Source organism: Scatophagus argus, chromosome 10 (genome assembly GCF_020382885.2).
Source record: "Scatophagus argus isolate fScaArg1 chromosome 10, fScaArg1.pri, whole genome shotgun sequence".
Taxonomy (NCBI): domain Eukaryota; kingdom Metazoa; phylum Chordata; class Actinopteri; family Scatophagidae; genus Scatophagus; species Scatophagus argus.
This window is the reverse complement of record NC_058502.1, coordinates 2,522,667-2,543,333: the sequence shown is the minus strand read 5'-3', so window position 1 is coordinate 2,543,333 and position 20,667 is coordinate 2,522,667. Positions and strand designations below refer to the sequence as shown.

Here is a 20,667-nt window from a genome sequence, read left to right as displayed (position 1 = left end):
ACCACGTCAAGATGCTCGCCAGGGTTTCAGCTACCACAGGCTTTCCACTATCAGTGCACACTGGGAGCAGTGGGAAGGAAATCCCCCTGCTCATTTTTCTACAGACTGCAGCAGAGGGAGCACTCTGTGTGTGTGTGTCAACATCAGTGATTTAAAAGGACATGCTCCACAGGCACGACAGCAGAGTATTGTGAATCACACATCAGGACACCTGGCTCTGGGCTGCACGCACAACGAGGCCCACTTCATGCTCACACACATAAACATCAGCACACACACACACGCACACTCATGATGCACATTACTGTGTTTGGCCATGCAGCCCTCTCGCTGGTCGTACTGCACATTACGTCCCTTTCACCTCTCCCTCCCTCTGGCTGGACGGTGATAAGTCCCCTGCTCTGAGTCAATGCGAAGCTGTGAATAATGGATGAAGTACAAGTTGTGAGCGACCGCATCAGAGCGCTCACATGATGGACACAGACAAACAGAGAGTCATGGCAGGGACAGCAGGCATCTTGCCTCTTTTCTTCCATCTCTGTCTCTGTTTGGCTCTTTCTTTATCTCCAACTCCATCTTAACAAATCAGCAGGATAATAGTCGTCCTTTTTATTTCACAATAACAGACTTCTGAAAAACTAATTTTGCTCAGCAAGTTGTTCCCTCTAACAGGCTGAAGTGATTTGACCCTGGGGCGGCAAGCTTCACTGTTTACTGTCTTCTTTGACCTTAAAACCACTAATACCATGTCTGTCTCAATCTCTGAATAATAGTTGCACACACACACACACACACACTGCTCTCTATCCCCACAGAGTGACACAATCACGCCAGCTCCAATTCTCATAATACTCTTCCTATGTGTTATTTCAAGCCCTCCTGGAATGCTCTCTCTGTCATTATCGTTTGTTTTAGCAGGCAAAGCACACGTGTGTGCGTCAGTGGAAATTTGAAGATGAATGCAAATGTGTGATATTTTGTGAGGTGTCTGCAGCTCAGTGCCAGCAACCCGTGGGAGCAGCAGTGGGTATCTTGCTCCCGCCTGTTTAGTCGACTGCCATGGTTTCCACGGGGGCTCGCGCCACACTCAGTGACCTGTGTCGTTCTGCGTGAAGACACAACACAGGAGGAGGCGAGCGAGCAGAGGAGCTGAAGAGTTGCATCAACCCCGCCCCGGTTGGTAAATTTTCCTGATGAGGTTTTTGTGTTGGTTGTTTTTCTTAATCTCTTTAAACATGTATTCTCTGAACAATTCATTGATGTTATTTATCTTCCCACAGCTCTGAATGCTGCCTGTTTATTGTTTTAATTATTAGTCAACTAAACTTTGCATTTACACAAATGCAGGACAAAATCAATTGAATAAGGTCTGTTGTACGGATATATTTTTACAGGTCCAGTGGTTCCATATAATTTCTGTGTATTATGTCAGTGGTTTTGAGAGTGGGGTCTGGGGTCCCAGGGGTTTTAATTTCATTCATAAGTAACGTAATGGCAGAATGTATGAGACAACTGGAGGGAGCAGATTATTACCAGCAAATTATACACCTGTAAAATAAAGCATTACATAAACGTTTCATATTGTGATACCAAAATTGTGAAGAACATTCATATCACTTCATGGATTTCAACTTTCCCTCCCAGCATTAAGACACCAGATGAACAGATGAAGTACTTCCTCAGAGGAAACACATACAGTATGTCACTGTCATGAATTATGCACTAACTACATCATTATTGTCAAATGGTTTTGTGCTTTATGACTCACGACCAGCAACCAGTGCTTCTCACCAGGTAAATAAATACTCCTGTGTGACTGGGACCGCTTGGATGATGCTCATTGTCCTTTGCAACACAGCAACTGTTTAACAAACTGAAATATTTCATAGATCTGTCTGTGTGCCACCTTTTTGACCACATAGGCCATTTCTTTCCATGTTTTTCCTCCATGTATCTCCTACTTATGGAAATTACTTTTATTTGCCTTATAAGATGCAATAGGTTTCTAGTTGTGCTCTGCACGAGGCCCTTCATAGGCTCTTCTGATTAAGGATGCTGATTAAAAATAAGCTCTCTTTTTCACACAGTCATGACTCATTTGGTTTGGGAGGAGATTTTCATCTTCCTCATTTAATGATAACGCTTCATCAAAAGACAACGGGCCGGTGGCCAAATCTCCTGAGCTAACAAGGCTACAGGATGATGATAGTGTGGTTTGGGTGGTAGAGAGAATCATGAGAAATATCACAGGTTTGATCCCTGCTACCGCGATCACAGTCAAAGGTGTGCTTACGTTGTTGTGTGTTTCTTCTTGAACTTCATTCTGAGTTCAGGTAGAAGCTCCAGTTCTCAAGTGGGCCTGCTTTTAATGTGACAATGTGCTATATAAATAAAGCTGCCTTGCCTTGTCTTCTCCACGTGACAGACTTTGTCAGTGCAATGTGCTTAAGAAGAAAATAAAAAGAATTTTCTCACAGTGTAACACTGTCATTATTGATTTTAAGGGTTGCATCATTTAACCTTCTTTCATGTTACATTTAAAGATGCCTGACTGACACTTAGGAGTTCTGATGCAGTCAAAAGATGCAGGCTTCATCCTGAAATTAAAGATAACAGTGTCACGCTGTATGGAATATCCTGATGTTGTATCGCAGAACCATGGCTCTCCCTTGGGTAACATGTGCAGCTGGTTTTCCTGTGGCAACATTTATATGTTTGTGATACTTTGATGATTTATTTGTTTTTTTATCCAGCAATCTAGGTTTTATTAAAGTAATACAAGAAGAATCCACAGAAAAAGTTCGGAGTTTAAAAATAGTACCATATGTTTATGGAGGGTCAGTTTACACCTGGCAGGCCACTCGTAGTTTGGTTTTCTTCATCTAAGTAAATGGAGAAGGTTAAAAATTGTAATTACACTCCGAAGAGTGAGATGAAATTTTAGAAAGATTTAGTTTCTTTCTCACTGTTAACTTGAAACAAGTCATACTCATAAAAGTTTGTAAAAGTCCATTTATTTATTCTTTTTCAAAATCCTCACTGCAGCGACTTATGCGACAATTATTACCTGAGACGATGAATCTTTTTAAATGACAATTTTGGAGAAACGGTATTTACAGTTAAGCCCTTGGCGACATCCATATTCCTGTCAGAGAACAGAGGGATTGAAGTTTTTAATTAATCTGAACGCCACCAACCCCGAGGATACACACGCAAATACACAGTCTCATTTATACACACACACACAGCATGCAGACTGTAGCTGGAACATTTAAGCTTAACAGAGCGGCAGAGCGACATATCAACCTTTACATAAACGTCTCTCTGAGACACTCTGTCAAACTGCAAGTGTCTGAAGAAGGAGGTGGAGCTTCCCTGGCCATTACAAAATACTACAAATTTGTACAACAAAGTGAAAGCTATACATTTACATGATCCTAAACACAAGCTGTCCCTCTCATGCGCCAGAGTCCTGATGAAAAGCAAGACATGATTTGCACTCACTGTAGCTTTTGAGCATGTCAGTGCCCCCACAGACCGCAGTGTGCAGCTCTGCTGTGGCAGATTTACTCAGGTACTCTTTAGACTGCAAGGGACAACTTCTCTAATTCTGTACCTTTGTTTCTTTATTTATATCGTATGCTCTGTCTGTCAGCGCCCCTCCACAAAAACACACACAGTTCGGATAAGTGAGTAACGTGAAGGCTGCAGGATTCCATTGTACAATAAAGAAAAGACCTCTACTTTAAGATCACAAATGAAAGTGGCCCAAATCAGAGTTGTAAAGATTCCATGTGATTTGTTTATACTATTAAGAAATCGGATTTGAGCCACTTTGTTATTTGAGTTACTTTGTTATTTGTTATTATTATTATTATTATTATTATTATTATTATTAGATTTGAAAATATGGAAATATTTGAAATATGGAAAATTTACATCAAATGTCAGTCGGTTTGTGTTTCTGTCAACTACTACAATGTTATTACACTCACATCTCAACAACATCATTTTGTTTTAATGTTACAAGGGTTTCCTGTCACACTGAGCCAGGGGTAAACAAAAGAGCATAGTCTAGACCTGCTCTGTTTGTGTCATGAGATAACTTTTGCCGGGATTTCGTGCTATATAAATAAATTGAACTGTACTGAAATTGAGGCTGCAGTTATTTAGAACACGAGACTCTCTGTTGCTGTGTCTCCTCTGTATTTTTTGCCCTTTCCATGCAGTCCGCCCTTTCCATTGCCACTCAAATGTTTAATGCGCAAATTGAAAATATATAATACAACAGGTAGATGGAAATGCTCCCAGTGAATTCGAGAGAGAGAAAGAAGCAGGGAGAGTGTGTATGTGTGTGTGTGTGTGTCTGTGTGTGTGTGTATGTGTGTGTTGCCCCTCAGGTTTTAGTCAGAACACACAATTCAGCGTGACTCAACCTCACAACCTTATTGATGCAATCCTCCCTTGAGCAAAACTCACAGCAAAAGCTGTGCGTGTTTGCCAGTGAGCGTGTTTGCTTCTTTGGCCAGTTGTGCATGTAAAAGGAAATGCACTCAAATATGTGATGGTGTAAGTCTCTGTGTGCATATTTGTCACTGAGATATACCACATCGCTGTGTGTGTGTGTGCGCACACTTTTGGTATATATGTATATATGTGTATATGTGTATATGTCTATATATATATAGATATATATATATATCTATATATATATACTAAAATTGAAATAATGCAGTGTATTGCAAAATAATGACCAAATTCATTCACAAAGACATAGCAAGTTAACTTTTCAGCAAGCTGTGATGTAAAATAAAAAATTTCCCTCGCACACAGTCTGCAATAAGCTGTTTTTGGCCATAAAACTAATGTAGCAGTCACAGACATTGACTGCCCTCTAAAATGGAAATTCATAAGCCCAAATGGCACAGTGGGAATATCAAAATATGACATATCCTCTGCTTCTTCTAGCCCCCACCCCTCCCCACTTCTCACTGTCTCTTGCCACCTCCCCTATTCCATCCCTCGCTCTCTTCTCTTGGGTTTTTCAACAGAGAGCACATCTGCTGTAGAAACTCTTCTGAAGGACATGTCAACTCTCCCTGACACAGCTGACTGAGCAGACAGACGGACAGTCAGGCCAGTGGTCTGACACCTCTCTCACATGGTCCCAAAGGAAGCAAAATCTATAACTGGCTTAATCTGATACCAAGGAGGCTACAGTCAGTGCGAACAGATCGACAGATCCAAGGAAAACTGACATGAGTCTCATATCTCAAGCCCAAGCATCTTAAGCTCGCAAAGGATTCCATCTTTATTTCAACTGCTGGTATAAACTACAAGACCACCTTAATAATTTGGTGTTTATCCGGTTCAGATGCTGTGTGCTTCACCTAGGCCAGGCTGATAATTGATAACCACTGTTCTGCATGAAGAAAATAGCAAGAGCAAACTAAAGTAAAGAGTTTGGTCTAGAACTGCTCTATTTGGAAAGTGTCGCGAGATATCTTTTGTTGTGAACTGGAGACAGTGACTCATATCAATTTTTTGTTTGGAAATCTGTCATAAATAAATCAACAACCATATGATTTCACAAATGTGGACAGTAATTGTGCAATGTGAGTAAATGTACCAAATAACAACCACTTTAACAAAAGAAAACCAACTGCAGATAAGTGTAACAATACAAGTTTAGCTGTTACCATGTCTGTTAATCTGTTATGGAAAATGTTTTCTCTTAATACAAAACAGTCACGCACAATCACATACACACAACCACAACTCTATTTTGTTACCCAGTATGGCCCAATTGGGATGAGCTCTCCTGTTTCTACTAGGATCCTGAAGTTCCGTAGAGGAGGGGCTCCCTCTGCCCAGAGCGGGCTCTCTGCCATGGGATACCCTTCCCTGGGTGCCCCTCCTGCCTGGAGGTGAAGTGGCAGAGTTGCTCCAAGGTTCCCCACCCTCTGTAAGAGATGTGCTTCATTCAGGACCACCAACCAACAGCCATGACGGGTCAACAGGGTTCACAAAGGTCACAAGGAGGTCAAGACTCCAAATGATAAAAGAGAATATTCATAGGTCAAAGGGGGAAGGTGAGACATCAACCAGAAAGACAGCATTCAGATCATTCAGCTGACAGGCAAAAGTCACACTGTGGGTGTTTTCCAGGTAGGAAAAGGTAAAGGCAGAAGGTGCACACAGGAGCAAGGTTTTAACGATTCCTGAGTGCCATAAAGGGATGAATTGTAACACAAATTCAGAAAGCTACAGAAGAGGAAGAAAAAGGAAAAGGAATCATTGTCTGGAACATAACTGAGGGAGTATAGTTCGTATAGTTCTTTTCTGCAGCAGACAGAGTGAGGAGAAGATCTAAGCTCTTTAATTTAACGTCAGTGTCCTCAAGAAAATCACAGCCGGTCCAGATCAGGCTCTATACCTGCTCAGTCAGACTGCACAATCTCCACGACTGAGTCTTCTCACATCAATGATCACTTGTCTTATCTGGATTTTTCTTAACATCCACATCAAAGTGATCCAAGTACAACCTTGATTCCAGAAAAGTCAGGACACTGTGGATCTTGTCATGTTGCAGGTGTCAACATATTCCTAATGAGCGGATATTTAGAAAAGGGTTTATTAAATTAAACCTTAAATATCTTGTCTCAGGTTTAAAGGATTTGCAAATCAACACATTCTATTTTTATTTACATTTTACACAGTATCCCAAATCCTTTGGGAAATGGGATGTACAAAAAAGCCACACAAAAACCACAACAAAAGAACAATTTGGGTCGTGTTTACCCAGATTATCCATCTACAAACTGTACAATCAGTGTGGTGAAAGATAGCCGTATAGCCCACTTATGTGTGAAGAGAGTGTACACACAAGCAAATCGATTGAACAGTCACGCTAACCTCACATGAAGCCAGCCCCGCATAGACATATCTGAAGCTGCATAGCAAATTAGGGGCATGCAGTTATAGATTTTTAGTTAGGAGGACCATTGTAGATGAAACACATGCAAATTTATGTATCAGTGCCCTCATTTAACATCTCTGAGAGAAAAGACTGGCACAGAACAAAAGCTCAGCTGGATGCTATTTGTGTTTGTGTGTGTGTTTTTGGGTGCCAGCGGGTGCATGCATTCTCACACTTGTGTACTGTGTAAGGGTGCGTTACACTCTTGGCTCTTCTTGGTTCTGTGTGTTTGTGTGTGTGTGTGTGTGTTTAAGGCCATATTTGCTTTTAGGGATGCTGCTCTTCTGTGATCAAAAGAAGAGCACAGAGGGAGAAGGGAGAGAATAAGTGGCGAAGCTATTATTCTCCAAAGAGGGATGGCTGTTAGTTAGAGACATTGCTTTAATCAGACGCACTGTGGCTGTTGACAACCATGATCACAGGGGACACATTCCATTTGACCAGTAGGAACCTTCAAAGTGTGCTAAGCAGAAAAACTAAATGATGCTGCTGTACTATTAGGAAACAAGAAAGTCCTAAAAAGACCGCAGCAGACACTTTAGGTTCCTTGGAAAAAAAGTCCTCAAGTTACAAGCTTCCCAAAATATCTGAAGAAGGAACCCCGCCAGTCCAGTGACAAGCCACGCATGATGACCACAAGCCACAGTGAAGACTAAAACATACAAATGACAAATATAATTGTCACAACCCGACATAATAATGCATTACTTGGAAGCTAGTCGCTTTAGAAAACAAAACAAACAAGGGCCCAATGGAGCAAGAGTATGAAATAACATTGGGATAGTGTATTACCAATAAAAACAAGGGCTTAGCTTTAATGACTCTGCAAATTAATGATGTAACAAAAAAAAAAAAAAAAACATAAACAAAACGGCGTTTTACAAGATGACAAAGAAACAGACGGGCTAACAAAAACATTTTGCTACATTAGCTTAACAACTATGGCACTGCACTGCACCCTTGGCTTGTACAGTACAGTGTAAACAAAGGACTAAGAAAAATCTTACTACTGCTTACTACTACTACGGTGATGCTAATATCATTCTCGCTGACATCTGCAGTCGTGCATTTTATATCTGTAGTACAACAAGACTAGGACAAAAGAGTTCAAACAGGGAATGTGGCTGAGAATTAGATCTTTAGCAATTTCAAGCAGGGGAAGAAGAAGTGTAACTTTTCACATCCACTTCAATGAAAGAAAGAAACAGCTGAGCCCAGTCCAGGTTACTTTGGGAGAATATGAAATTCTATTAAGACACAATGGCACAAGTGAAAGCCGCTGCGGCCGAGGCAAGTTAATCCTGTGAGTTGACTGTGTGCGGCTGAGGGCTTAGAGCAGCAGCTTAACACAAGGCTGTGGCTTCGGTCCACCTGTCAGTGGTCAGTCATGCCTCAGTCAGCCAAGGAAGGCACAATGTAGCTGTTAATAACACATCATAATTAACCACACTGTGCTAAAACAGTGTTCTCTTCATTGTTGAAGAAAAAGAAGTAATTCACAACATGTCAGTCATTTGAAAGAGTTAAGTATATATATGTATGTAATATCGGCCAAAAAACGTTTGAGAACACTGCATGCCTAAATCAAATGTTTCACATAGAATTTTACTGTTATTTCTTATTTCTAAACACAAACTGTACATCTGTGCAATCAATCCTTTGCCTGAGTCGTGCCTGATTGCACGCACACAGGTATTTGTGTATAACTATCCGCGTAGGTGTCTGCAACTGTGTATATGAAAAGTTAATTGTCCATATTTGCATGCAGTATAAAACAGCGGGTGGAGGCAGACCTGGCACATGCTCCCCCCCACTGATTTGAGCTGTCAACTGCATTTATTAACTATGATGAATCACCCCTCCATTTCACATCCAATCAAAGCCCTCTCAGAGGGACTCAAATCTGGTCACCTTTAACTAAATGATTTTCTTGGCCCATGGTGTGCCAGTCAGCGACTGAACCAGCAACATGATGATACGGCTGCTGTTAGAATTATTCTGCCAATGGCCCACAGCTGGATCAGTCATTTTTGAAACAGTGTGGTGAATTAAGTGGCCAGCTGACATGTAGCTGCATGGAGAGAAAGAATTTTAAAAGGCCTGATTGGAGTGAATATGTAGAAAATAATAAAGAACTTGACAGTCAGTGAGACATGGAATATAAAGGTGTTCTCTTGACCTTGCCTCTGGATTAGATCTGAACTAGGTTCAGTCTCTGCTGCAGTATTTTGCATTTTACAACGCAAGCTGACAGCTACCACTGAATCAGAATAATCTTTCTTGCACAATGTAGAGAAATTTTCCTTAAGCTTAGCCTTTCCTCTCAAACCACCAATAACTTCAGTCCATCTACATTTAACTAAAAATATGCTCATACGTCACACACACACTACTGCACACGTTATGGTAAAAATCAACTGTACAGATATGAGACAAGGTCAGTGAAAACACAAATCCCCAGCAGGCTGCGTCCTTCTCTCAGAACACAAGAGTGGAGCTCGGTCTGGAATTGTACACCACAAACCTTGCTGAAGGATAAAGCTTTTGATCCCAGCCTGAGCGGAAGAGTTTGGACAAAACAGAAAGAGGGAACGGGAAAAAAAGAGAAAAATCAATAGATTCTTGTAGGCACAGCCTCAGGTTTCCAATCTAACACAGCACTGTATTGATTAGGTTTCATGTGAGAGACAAGGCACAGGGACAGTAATGTCGGCAGTGGATTTAGGAGTCTTTAACAAAACAAACTCCAGTACAGAGGACAGGAAGACGAGCTCTATAGGACAAGTTTTTTTCTAAAGCACTGGAAACAGACAACATACTAAAGATAAGGAAGTGTATGATGGATAAATGGATACAGGATGCAACCCAGAAAAACGTCAGCATCCAACAGAAAGTAAGAAAGAAGGCCAAAAGTCTACAGCCGCAAGAGCATTATATACCCGTGTATGTAATGTAATGTGGACTATATTCTTACATTCCTTTACATGTATATAAAACCTGTTGGCTGCTCCGGAGGACAAGTCGGGGATCCCCACAGTCCTCTTAACTAATCCTCTAGGTACTGTGAACGTCTGTAACAAAAGTCATAACAACTGCTGTCGAGACACTACACTCTGGAATGAAGTGTTGGACTGACAGACAGACCAGCTGACAGACAGTGCTATCTGCAGACTGCTCGCATTCAGCATTGGTAAAATGTGATGGCAAGTTATTTATATATTTTTACATGTTCATCAACCTCACTGAATCTGTCAGAGAAGGGTCTCTTGGAATTTGTATGTTAAATGGGAATGTATGCAAAAATCCCAACAGGATACCTGAACTTATAGCAAGATGTTCCTGACATGTCTTATGTAGCACAAGAAACAGCGAGTGAGGTATGAACATGCTCAGCACCAGGTATTTGTGCTGGTAAGAGTTCATGGACACTGAATCTCTGCCAGCTCCTGGGCTGAAAGTTGACACAAGAAACAGGATGTTTCAAGCTGCAAACGGATTTGACTGTTCACAAGAGTAAAGTATTCCATACCAAGAATGAAATAGTTCTTGGTATAGTTTTAAATTCAAAATTAAAATCACTGTGAGTCAGTCAACTGCGACTGACACGCAAAAACATAAATAAATAAATAAAAGCATCTCTTGTTATGATTCAGACTGAATGAAAAATGCTTCAGGGAGATGAGTCAACGAGTAGATTTCTGGAAAATGACTCAAATGGTTTCAAAAGTGCGTTGGTAAGGTCAGAAGTGCATGACTATGACACCAAACCAGGAAACTCATGAGTTCATCCACACAAATAGGATAAGAATCTGGTGTGGTGTGAGTAAGAGTTTATTGTAAGTCGGACTTGACAGTCGACGTTGTTAAAATGCTGTGTTCTTGCAAGTTTTTCCCTGAAAACACACTAATTATTATAGTCTACCTGTCGTCCACTGTGCTGTCTTCTGCATATACTCAGCCTTTTAAAGTGTGTAAACCATCAACTATGGTTTTAACAGTCTTGAGTCTGGAGGGATTCATGATGTCTCGCCAGCACCTGATCAGTGCCAATCCCGATCCAGCATATCAGATTGGTGCATCACTAGGCTGCAGGCTCAAAAAGTGAGGAAACACCCACTCACTTCAACAACTTCTATAAAGTTGCTCGCTTGGTGGCAAATAGAGTAGGACTGTTTACATCCAAAGTAGCATCCCAGCTACAAATACATTTGACTGAATAAGCGTGAAGCAGGGGTTGGCAGAAAAAGGTGTGCTCAGTCAACCAACTCTGGATAAATAAAGGCAGAAAATAAAGTTAAGAGAACAGGCAGGATACTTTCTCTCCAAAAGATACAGCACAATAAATTATGTTTCAACCTCTGTAACTCCTCTGCATTCCCTCCCTGGCTCTATCTCGCACTCCCATATACGCACACAGAGATGCAGGCATACACACAAGCACGAGCAGGGTAAGAGATAGCGGTAGACACTCTTATCTCTAAACATTGGCAGCTCATAATGAGAGTGACTTCCTCTGTAGCCAGTGGTTGAGTGGTGCTGACAGCCTCTCAGCCCTGTGTGTCAGCACAGGGGGATTTGAAGCTCTGCCTTGGCTTGACAGCCGGGCCACGCACTTACAGATGTTTTCACACTCACAACATGCACACACACACACACACACACAGATGTATGCACACATCGCTGCAACTGTGCTTCAAGGTTGGCTTCAGTAGTGGGAGGGAGGAGGACAAGATGTGTTTGAAGTCTTGACACATGGAAGAGACACAACATTGAGCTTTGGTGTATTGGGGCTTATGAGTGGTGAGTGGGTGATATGCAGAGAGCGGCTGTACCAGCCAGCTGGGAAGAGGACGGAGCTTAAGGGGAGAGTTTAAGCCAAACAGACATCAATACACAACGGCGGGGAAAAAAATTCATTACAAGCCAGAGAACACACATTACTGCATGGCCAGCTGCCTGCAGAAAATTTGAGACATGCACAGGTTGGAGAAAAACAGTTCCAACACTTCTGTCTGTTCCACAAAATCTGTCTGAATTTAGCTAAATTTAAAAGATCCCTTTGTCATGTAAGGATGGGGGAGACATGGATTATGGATTTAGGCGCCATGGTGTAACTCCTGCCCTGTTTACTATAAAGTTTTGAAGTACAAACTGTGCTTTAAGAGAAGTACTGCCAACCTAAATGAATTATTATCACTTCAAAACTCCCAAACAACCATAAAAGGTCAGTCCGCAGGCCAGAGTGAAAATGATAGTTGTATAAACTCATCTTTATTCACAGGTCGCACCTCTTGGAACCTGTGATGTTCTTATCCACTTTCACCCGCTGCCACCCCATCGTTTAACCACAGCTGATATATTTAAGTTAAGTCACTTTTGGCTGCTGCCCAGACTGTCGTTTATGGTCCTTGTCACTTCTTGCTCCTTGCCACATTTCTCTTGCCTAGCAAAATGATAATTGGCTCACATATTAAATTGATTTCTTATTTCCGAACAGTGCAATCATGCAATGTAATCTTTGTGGCAAAATGCAAAAATGTTATGAGCTAAGAAGTCCAGATGACAGGAGGAGCTGAGCATGTAATGTTTTCACAAAGTGAAAAAGGATGACAAGAAGGACAAAAACATGAAGCGGTGGATGAAGAGAAGAAATGTTTTATTTTGGCCAAGAAAAATACCTGGAACAGCAAGTGTTCATGAATACAGTAATATGAAACCACCCAGGCTGTGTATTCATCCATCTCCTACGCTGCTTTGATTTTTCCAGCGGCCTGGGCCAAATGGTGTGGCAGTAATTCCAAGTCCACTTTAATCTCAGAATAATGCTCTCTGTTTCTGTGTTGCTCCCTCCTGCATGGATCAGTGACTCATAAACATGGGCAACTGGTGAAGAGAAGTGCAGCCATTTCATCTAAACTCTGCTTGCTCCTTCCTCTAAGCTTATACAAACTCATGCGGTGTGATAGAAAATTACTCTTTACTCTGCTCAGCGTGATGGCTACCTTTTTGTTTACTAATTTTCAAAACTAGCATGTCACAAAGTTAGCATCTAAAAAGAAGTAAAGAGAAAGAATAGAAGAAAAGAAGAAGAAGAAGACGACATGCTACACACCAGAACGGACAGATATACAGGCATATAATGGAAATGCAAAGCAGCAGTAAGAACATTCTGTGCAGATTTAACTTTTCATGTGTTACGCAGGCATACCTCTGTGTCGTATGTGTGCCATGCATGCTGTATGTGCTCAACGGAAAGTGAAAACAACACACTACTCCACTAATAGGGAAGCAGCGGTCTCAAAGGTTCCACAGGCAGCAGAAGAACTCACTGAGCCCTTTAATGAACTGAAACAGAGACATCAAAACAGGTAGAACTGCTAAAGAGAGACAGAGAGAAAAGATAAAGGGGCTGAACACGGGGATATTTTGTTGGGAAGAGAAAACTGAGGAGAACAATCAACAACTTGAATTTAAAGTGGAATGTAATTCATGAAAAAACACACATGCTTTATTATATCCTCACACGTAGTATGTCTTGTGTACATGACCAGTGTATTAAAGGAGATTTAATTATTTCCTGCGTGTGTCATTCTCAGATTCCTCATTTACAGCTGGTACTTCATTACAAGGATGAGCATACGATGGCTTTCAAACTGAGATATGTTGTGTCTGTATTAGAAAGCCATTCATAACACTTAACAGTTAAAATATGAAATCTATCACTAAAGGGGAAAAAATTAACGTTTCTAATTAGTTCTTGTATGTGTGGTATAAAAACTAATGGAGAGAGACCTCCAGAGACCTCCAAGCAACAAAGATATGCTGATCAGGCCAAACACGACAATCTCAGTGTGTTACAGTGCTGACATCATGTCCACATGTAGGACACCAGAATGGTTCTTTAAAAAGTTAACGATAGTCAAGCACCTTTTCAGCTACAGTCAATTTCTCCCATATGTTATGTCTCTAAAAGCACTGCAGAGGAATTAACCACTGCTGTAGTAGTTGCTCATCTTTCGTGTGAGAAGTGAATTGCTCTCACTTCAACCCCAGAGGTAAATGCACTCTGCCCCCAGTAAAGATCTGAAAATAATTAGCTAAACTGGCCCATTGCTGTGTGTTGTGCGCACATCCGCAATGCTGGACTTCATTTTCAATTTTAAATCAGTAACATTTGAATTTATCTAAGCTTTTTAGTAGTCAGTGCTTATATTTTTTTACAGCGTCAATCCGGTCTGTTTTCAAAATAATTATTAAAAATTCTGTTTACGAACGTAAATATGCAATATTCATTACCAGAGTTCACATTTAAAGCCTGTTAAGTATTCTGTAACGATTTTCTGTAAACCAGCAAAGACAGTGCATATATCCTCTTCAGTCGCACATACAGTATATTTGCATGGCCAAGATGACACTATGCATGTCTCCCTAATGAAACCAGACTGACGCCTATGGGCGTTTCAATGGGAACAGGTGTTCAGGGCACAGAGCAGAGAGAGAGAGAGAGTGAGTGTGTGTGTGTGTGTCTGTGTGTGTCTGTGTGTGTGTGTCTGAGGGTCTGTGCATCTGTGCACTGTATGTATGGGTGTCACTGGAGATTAGTCGCTTCAGTTGGAGACGTGGGGTCGATTATGGAATTACGGGATCATCGTGGCTGCTTATTGTTCCTATAGCCTGGGATCACGGACTTGAACCGCCTCACTGAGACAAACATGGAACACGTTCAGAGAGTCTCCTGAAATAGAGGGCTGAGGGCACTCTACAAAAGTAAAACTGTTCCATATACTAATTTGCAACGTGAACTACAATGAAATCGTTATCATCAATATTTTGTCTTCCACCATAAAACGAAAATGTGTTCAGAAGAAAAGTGCAGGCGATATGGCAGACCTAAGCTATGTGTACAGAGACCTCAGGTACAAAGACGATGAGGAAAACAAGAAAATTGAGTGTTTTACTGTGCTCATCCCTTCCTCCAACATAGGGAGGTTCTGTGCGAAACAAACCTACATTTGCATAAGTTAAAAATAAGAATCCCTGGAGAGAACTTTTCATACTGATCCACTGACAAACAATGTGTGTTGTTGTGGCTTTCCTGTCTAATGATCAGATGTTATTCTACTTCTAGCTTTATCCTTCTCACCATGAGCCCTCTGCTCTCTCTTACATGCTTATCATTGTTTCAGCTGCCCATTTCTTTCAAACATATCATATATATATAAGGTCATGAAGGTCATGCTTCCCATAACAGGCCGACCTGATCATCATCATCAAAAGCCGTATATACAAAGCTATACCTAGCACCACCTTGTACTGAAACAACTAGTTCCCAACCTTTCCAACCTATGAGTCGAGACAACCAAAGGGATCCCAAGTCAGGCGATTAAGAAAAGAAAGCATTAATTGATAAGAAACAAAAAAACACCTTTCAGATGTTCCTTACTAAATGGTGAATATTTTTACCTCCTGTGCCTATAAAAATCTTTTAAATCAAAGGGCTTGTGATGAGGGGGCAAAAGAAGATATTTATTCATTTTATAAGGTCACAAGCCACAAGGCACTGAGGAGTACTGAATCATAATTAGAGTAAGTTCAATGAAACTACAGTTTTAAAAATAAATTAGTCATTCAACTCATTTAGAAAGCAAAAATGTTTCCTTGTCCCATCATCTCATCTCATGTTGAAGGACTTCCTGTTTTTGTCTGTTTTATATCACTGTAAATTAAATATCTTTGGAATTTGGACTGTTGGTCAGACCAAGCAAGCAACTTTACTTTGATGACAGACTTGTCTTATCTCTGATGCTTATAAATATATATATATATATATATATATATACATATATACACACACACATACATATGCAAAGCTCTAGAACAGCATAAAGTAAAAGGACAACGAGGTCCATCTCCATTAAGAATAAATCTGTCTGTTCCCACTCCTGGAACCTACAGCTCAGACTGTCCAGACATGTCACCTGTCTGTGATGTTAAATATGATCCTGTGCTGCACATGCTTCAGCACCGATGGCCTGTGGGTGTCTCATCCTTGCTGGGACTGGCTGGCATATTAAGGGAGAGACACATACACACTGGGATGTGATGGGTTTCTCCTTTTTATACAGAGAGTAGCAAGAGGAAAGAATAGGCTTTGCAAAAAGAAAGCTGGCCTCTCAGCTGGTGTTTTCTTTAGAAGCAAACTGGTCATGAAGTCAGTAACCCGTCCAAGATTTTGTGCATCTGTATCCCACCACCCTACTGTAAAAGAAGGATTGGTTTACGGTAAATCATCCCATTGCGAGGTAAAAATGACAGTGGAAACAGCATAAAAAGGTTGCTCTGAATCAAATGGGGTCAAATTATCAGTCATGTTCTTTGAAACTGAGGAAACAGAAGATGTCTGTTTCATTTGACACAACGCTCATCATCTGTGGTGTTATAATGAAAATGTAAGCAGCTGCATGATTTCGCCACATTCATAGATTGGGCTCTCAAATACCATCAACAGTTCAAACTGTGGGACTGCAGAGCAACTGAGGGACTGTGAAGAAGGGAATAACATCGCCATCTAGAGGCTCGAGTCAGCATGGCTTCCACACACATCTGAACAGAAAAAATGCCTGTCATGCTCTACCACTCACAGAGCTACTCACTCACTGTTTTCAACAAGTGGATTCAAAAAGTCACAAGAAGAACATATCCACAACCAGAGCAATGTACATCGGCAACAGCAGAGCCCTCCTCCTACATCTGAAGCATTTATCCACTGCTTGATGAGACGGAGAACTATAGCTCCCCATGCAAGGTCACTTCGAGACAGCATGCAAGATTGCTGGGGTGAGAACAAGCGGAGTCAAACACAGAGAGTGGAGAGGATGAGGGAGGATAAATACAGATAACCATCGGTGAGAGCATGCACACCTTGGAGCTTAACCACATCTCAAGTGAGACAGGTGACCAATGTAACTATGAAAAAAAAAGAATCACTAAAGGAAGGATTGAAAGCCTCCACAGAGCAGAGTTTTTATTCTTACCTATGATGGGAGCCAACCGGAAAATGTCAGACAGGCGGCTGTTCACAGGCTCATACGGAGAATCCTCCAAGAAATCATTACCTGTGAGAGAGATAACAGATGTAAGTGATGGATAGATAGACACACAAATAGAAAGACAGATTTGTTACTTAGTTTTCAGACCCCTGCTGTTTTGCTTCTCATACTTCACCCCTCACACTGGCCTGCATGTGACATGGGTTATTTGGGTCAGTCGATATCCACGCTGGCACACAGCCACACGCTTGATTAGGTAGGTTGGTCAGCTGTGTTGCGCAACTGGAAGTCGACTCGCTGATGATGGGCTGGATGCAGTTTAGGGACTAAAGCCCCCCCCCCGCTATGATCAACACTTTAAGATGGCACTGCCAGTGCTGAGGGGCTTCACGCTCCATTAGCTTCAAGTGATTTAGGAGGTCAAAAAGTATCTCGGCTCTGCAGGACTGTGGCTGTGAGCCGAGTCGGAGGCCAAATTTGAATGAAAGTTGAGTGATTGTGCATGATCACATAGGACTGATATTAGATAATTTGCTATGTGCTACTTTTTTGAGGTTTTGTGTGTGTGCTAGCAGGGGTAGGGAGGGTCACAGAGGTGGAAGCGGAGAGGGATGGAGGGAGGGTGAGGAGGAAGGGTGGAGCTGGGAAAACTAATCATCTCACCAGATTAGAAAAACTACGGGGAAATGTCCATTTCACATTAACTATAGCTGCAGGGTGTTCTCTAAATGTAGGAGACTCACCCCAACAAAGACCTCTGAGGGACTTAGTGAAGGTTTTATTACATCCCCAGGAAAAAAGCAGTTATACTGTGCTATTGTTTCATTTTCTAACAGACCTCCAAAAACAAAACAACAAAGCCTCTGGTCAGAAGCAGCAACATTACACAAATCTAAATCTGAATCTGCCAAAGGACTGAGGGATGTGTCTTGGGGTGGCTCATTTCACAAGAAAAAAGTTCCACCAAAACCTCTGAACCAACCTTGCAATGTCTGATAGATGCCCCAGTAAATGCGCAGGCAGTTCTTCTCTTTCTTCATGCCCCTTTTACACCGGCAGTTGTACAGAGGACTCTGTTTGAGCGCGTCCATGGCGCTCCGGCACTCGTCCTTGGCCTCCAGGCCGGCCACCATACTGAAGTTGCTCTCCTTGCCGCCGGCCACGCACTGCCTCATCGTGCGGTACTTGGTGCTGCACGCCTGCTCCTTCAGACAGTGCTCACTGGCCCTCACACAGTCCGGCCGGGTGGCCCCAGCACGCAAGTTCTCCTCGGCATAAGACAACACATCTGAAAAACAGACAAGGCACTTGTAATGATAACAAATACAAATCAAACAGCAGCCTCGTGCCCTTTTGTCAGGTGTTTGCTTATTTGCTCACATCATTTTCAAAGAATACACACTTTGCAAGCTGTTTTCAGAGATTAAAATGTCACAGATGAGCTTTCATGGACTGTCCAGTGGCATGAAAAACACATCGATGCCGCCACTAAACAATTTACATTTTACATTGCATCTAACCACTGACAGAAATCAGTTCCACGCGAATTTACAACTTCGGCGATCCACGCACAGCTAGTTTACCGACAGTGTCATCATACTGATGAAAACCTGGGTGGAAATTTGCTTTCTTTTACATTATTGTTTGATGGGACAGCGACAGCTTCTGACTGACTTTTGGAGCAGTTCGGACCACTGTACAGTACAGTGCTCTACACGGTACCCACACGCTGAACAGCCTCCGCCAGACTCCCCCCTTATTAATATTATTAATTTAGCCACTAAATATTAAACGCACCTATGGGATGAATTAGCAGCCTATCAAACGGAGAGCCGTTGGTGGCAATAAATCAAGTGAAACTTACCTAAAAGAGGCAGAAGGACATAGAATACTGCGAGGATCATCGTCTTTCTCTCCATGTGAAACATAAACCTTTGTTGGAAATTTGCTAACTGAAAGCGTCTTAACAGCAGTTTAATTCCCAGGGTACTTCCACTGTATTGAAATCCATTGAAAAGACGCAGCAGTGTGCGCAACGCTGTACAGAACAAAATCCAGCTCGCCTCATGCGAGAAATTATTTCCCCTTCAAAAAGTGTCCAGCTCCCGATTCTGCAGTTTCTCCGACTCTTCGTAGTCTGTACACAAAAAGAAGAGTCTCTTTTCTCTCTTCCTCTCCCGTGCGGGTGGTCTTCTCACCGCAGGGAGACAAAAGACAAGGGATCAGAGCAGCGGTGGAGGCGAGACGGGCGAGTGTCCTCCAACTCCAGCCAGTGCGATGCTTGCGTCTGTGCGTCTGAGCGCACACAGCCAACTGGAGCCCCACTGCTGTCTGGCGCATTCAGCAGGAGGAGAGTGCCAGCGTCCCCCTCGCACCAAACTACACTAATCTTATTATAAATTTACAAAGATGGGCCTTCCCAGTACTGCAAACTCACCACCTTATTATTACAACGGGAGCTCAGAATTAGCTTTAAGTTAACTTGACTCACTAATGAGCACAGCAGCATGATAATTTTAAAGGTTACCGTCACTGCTGACTCGCACACTGACTACAGTCTCTTAAGGGTCATTACAGTCTTTTCATGGGGTTTACTTTTAATAACCCTCACAAAGGTTAAAAAGAAACCAAAGTAGATAATGTATATATATTTTTTTAATTCAACAAAACACACATGGACCCGCTAAATAACAGGGCATGCGGCTGCACTTAAAATGTGATGAAATGAAAGCTGATGAGGTGTATGGGCTGGTTGCGGCTACATTTCAGTGTGGCTGTGCTGACAGGGAGAGAGCAAAGAGCACGACTCGAGTGTATTTTTATGACATGATTAGTATAGCAACATGTGGAGTAGCTTATATGGCAGTTTGTTTGATCTGAATCCGCTTCTAACCTGGAGTGACAAAACAAGTGCACGTATTTCAGCTGCACACAGTTTATTCATGACATTCCCAGCATGCGTGTGGCTCCTCCCAGTCTGCTATACTGTTAATCCCATTTGCAAATGACAAAAAAAAGTGTTATGCAACGCTAGCTGACAACTGTGAAGAGGGAAGAAGCGTTGGGTGTTTGATGATGACACTCTTCACGGGTTGTAACGTAAAATACAGCCTCTACTAAACGTGTTTTCTGATACTTGTCAACTAAGACAGCCTGACAGCGCTGCGCTGAGGCAAAAGCTGGCTTCAGTAAACACACAGGAGTGGACACTGTGTGCCTGTCGCCATCTGTTGGTGGTTTAAGGTAAGCGTCACTGTTCAAAGTAATTATAAGAAACTACCTGTGATACATCCAAAGCTGTTACTTTAAATTAGGGTCTCAAGAAAATATGAGCAACACATTCAAAACGCTTCTGTCGGAGCCATTCACAATCAGATAATTGGAAACCTAACAAGCGCAGTATGATTACAATAACAGCCATGATGATGCATTGTAACGCTTCATACAGCTCATCGATTGCGTATAAGGCATATTCAGTGGCTAATCCACGTGATTAAATATACGGGACCAGACTACAGCAAAGACCATCTCTGCCTTAGCCTGAAGGCAGGGCCCAATCAATCAAGGATGCCAGCGTCCATCACAGCAAATCAGCCCGCCCACACACACACACACACACACACTCACAGAGATGGGATG

General features: G+C 42.0%; 1 protein-coding gene across 4 annotated transcripts in view; it reads right to left on the bottom strand.

Moving 5' to 3' along the window:
• Nucleotides 1-20,667, bottom strand: part of gfra1a (gdnf family receptor alpha 1a) — an 81,415-nt gene that overhangs the window by 59,701 nt on the left and 1,047 nt on the right. For 2 of the 4 annotated variants that reach the window (XM_046401619.1, XM_046401620.1), the window contains exons 2-4: nucleotides 18,011-18,316; nucleotides 17,014-17,094; nucleotides 5,793-5,963 (exon numbers count right to left, since the gene is read on the bottom strand). In XM_046401619.1, coding sequence (XP_046257575.1) covers nucleotides 5,793-5,963; nucleotides 17,014-17,094; nucleotides 18,011-18,203 — 445 coding nt within the window. In that variant the 5' untranslated portion in view covers nucleotides 18,204-18,316. Of the gene's footprint in view, nucleotides 1-5,792; nucleotides 5,964-17,013; nucleotides 17,095-18,010; nucleotides 18,317-18,892; nucleotides 20,643-20,667 lie in introns of those variants that run through there. The other 2 variants (XM_046401617.1, XM_046401618.1) reach the window with 2 other exon arrangements.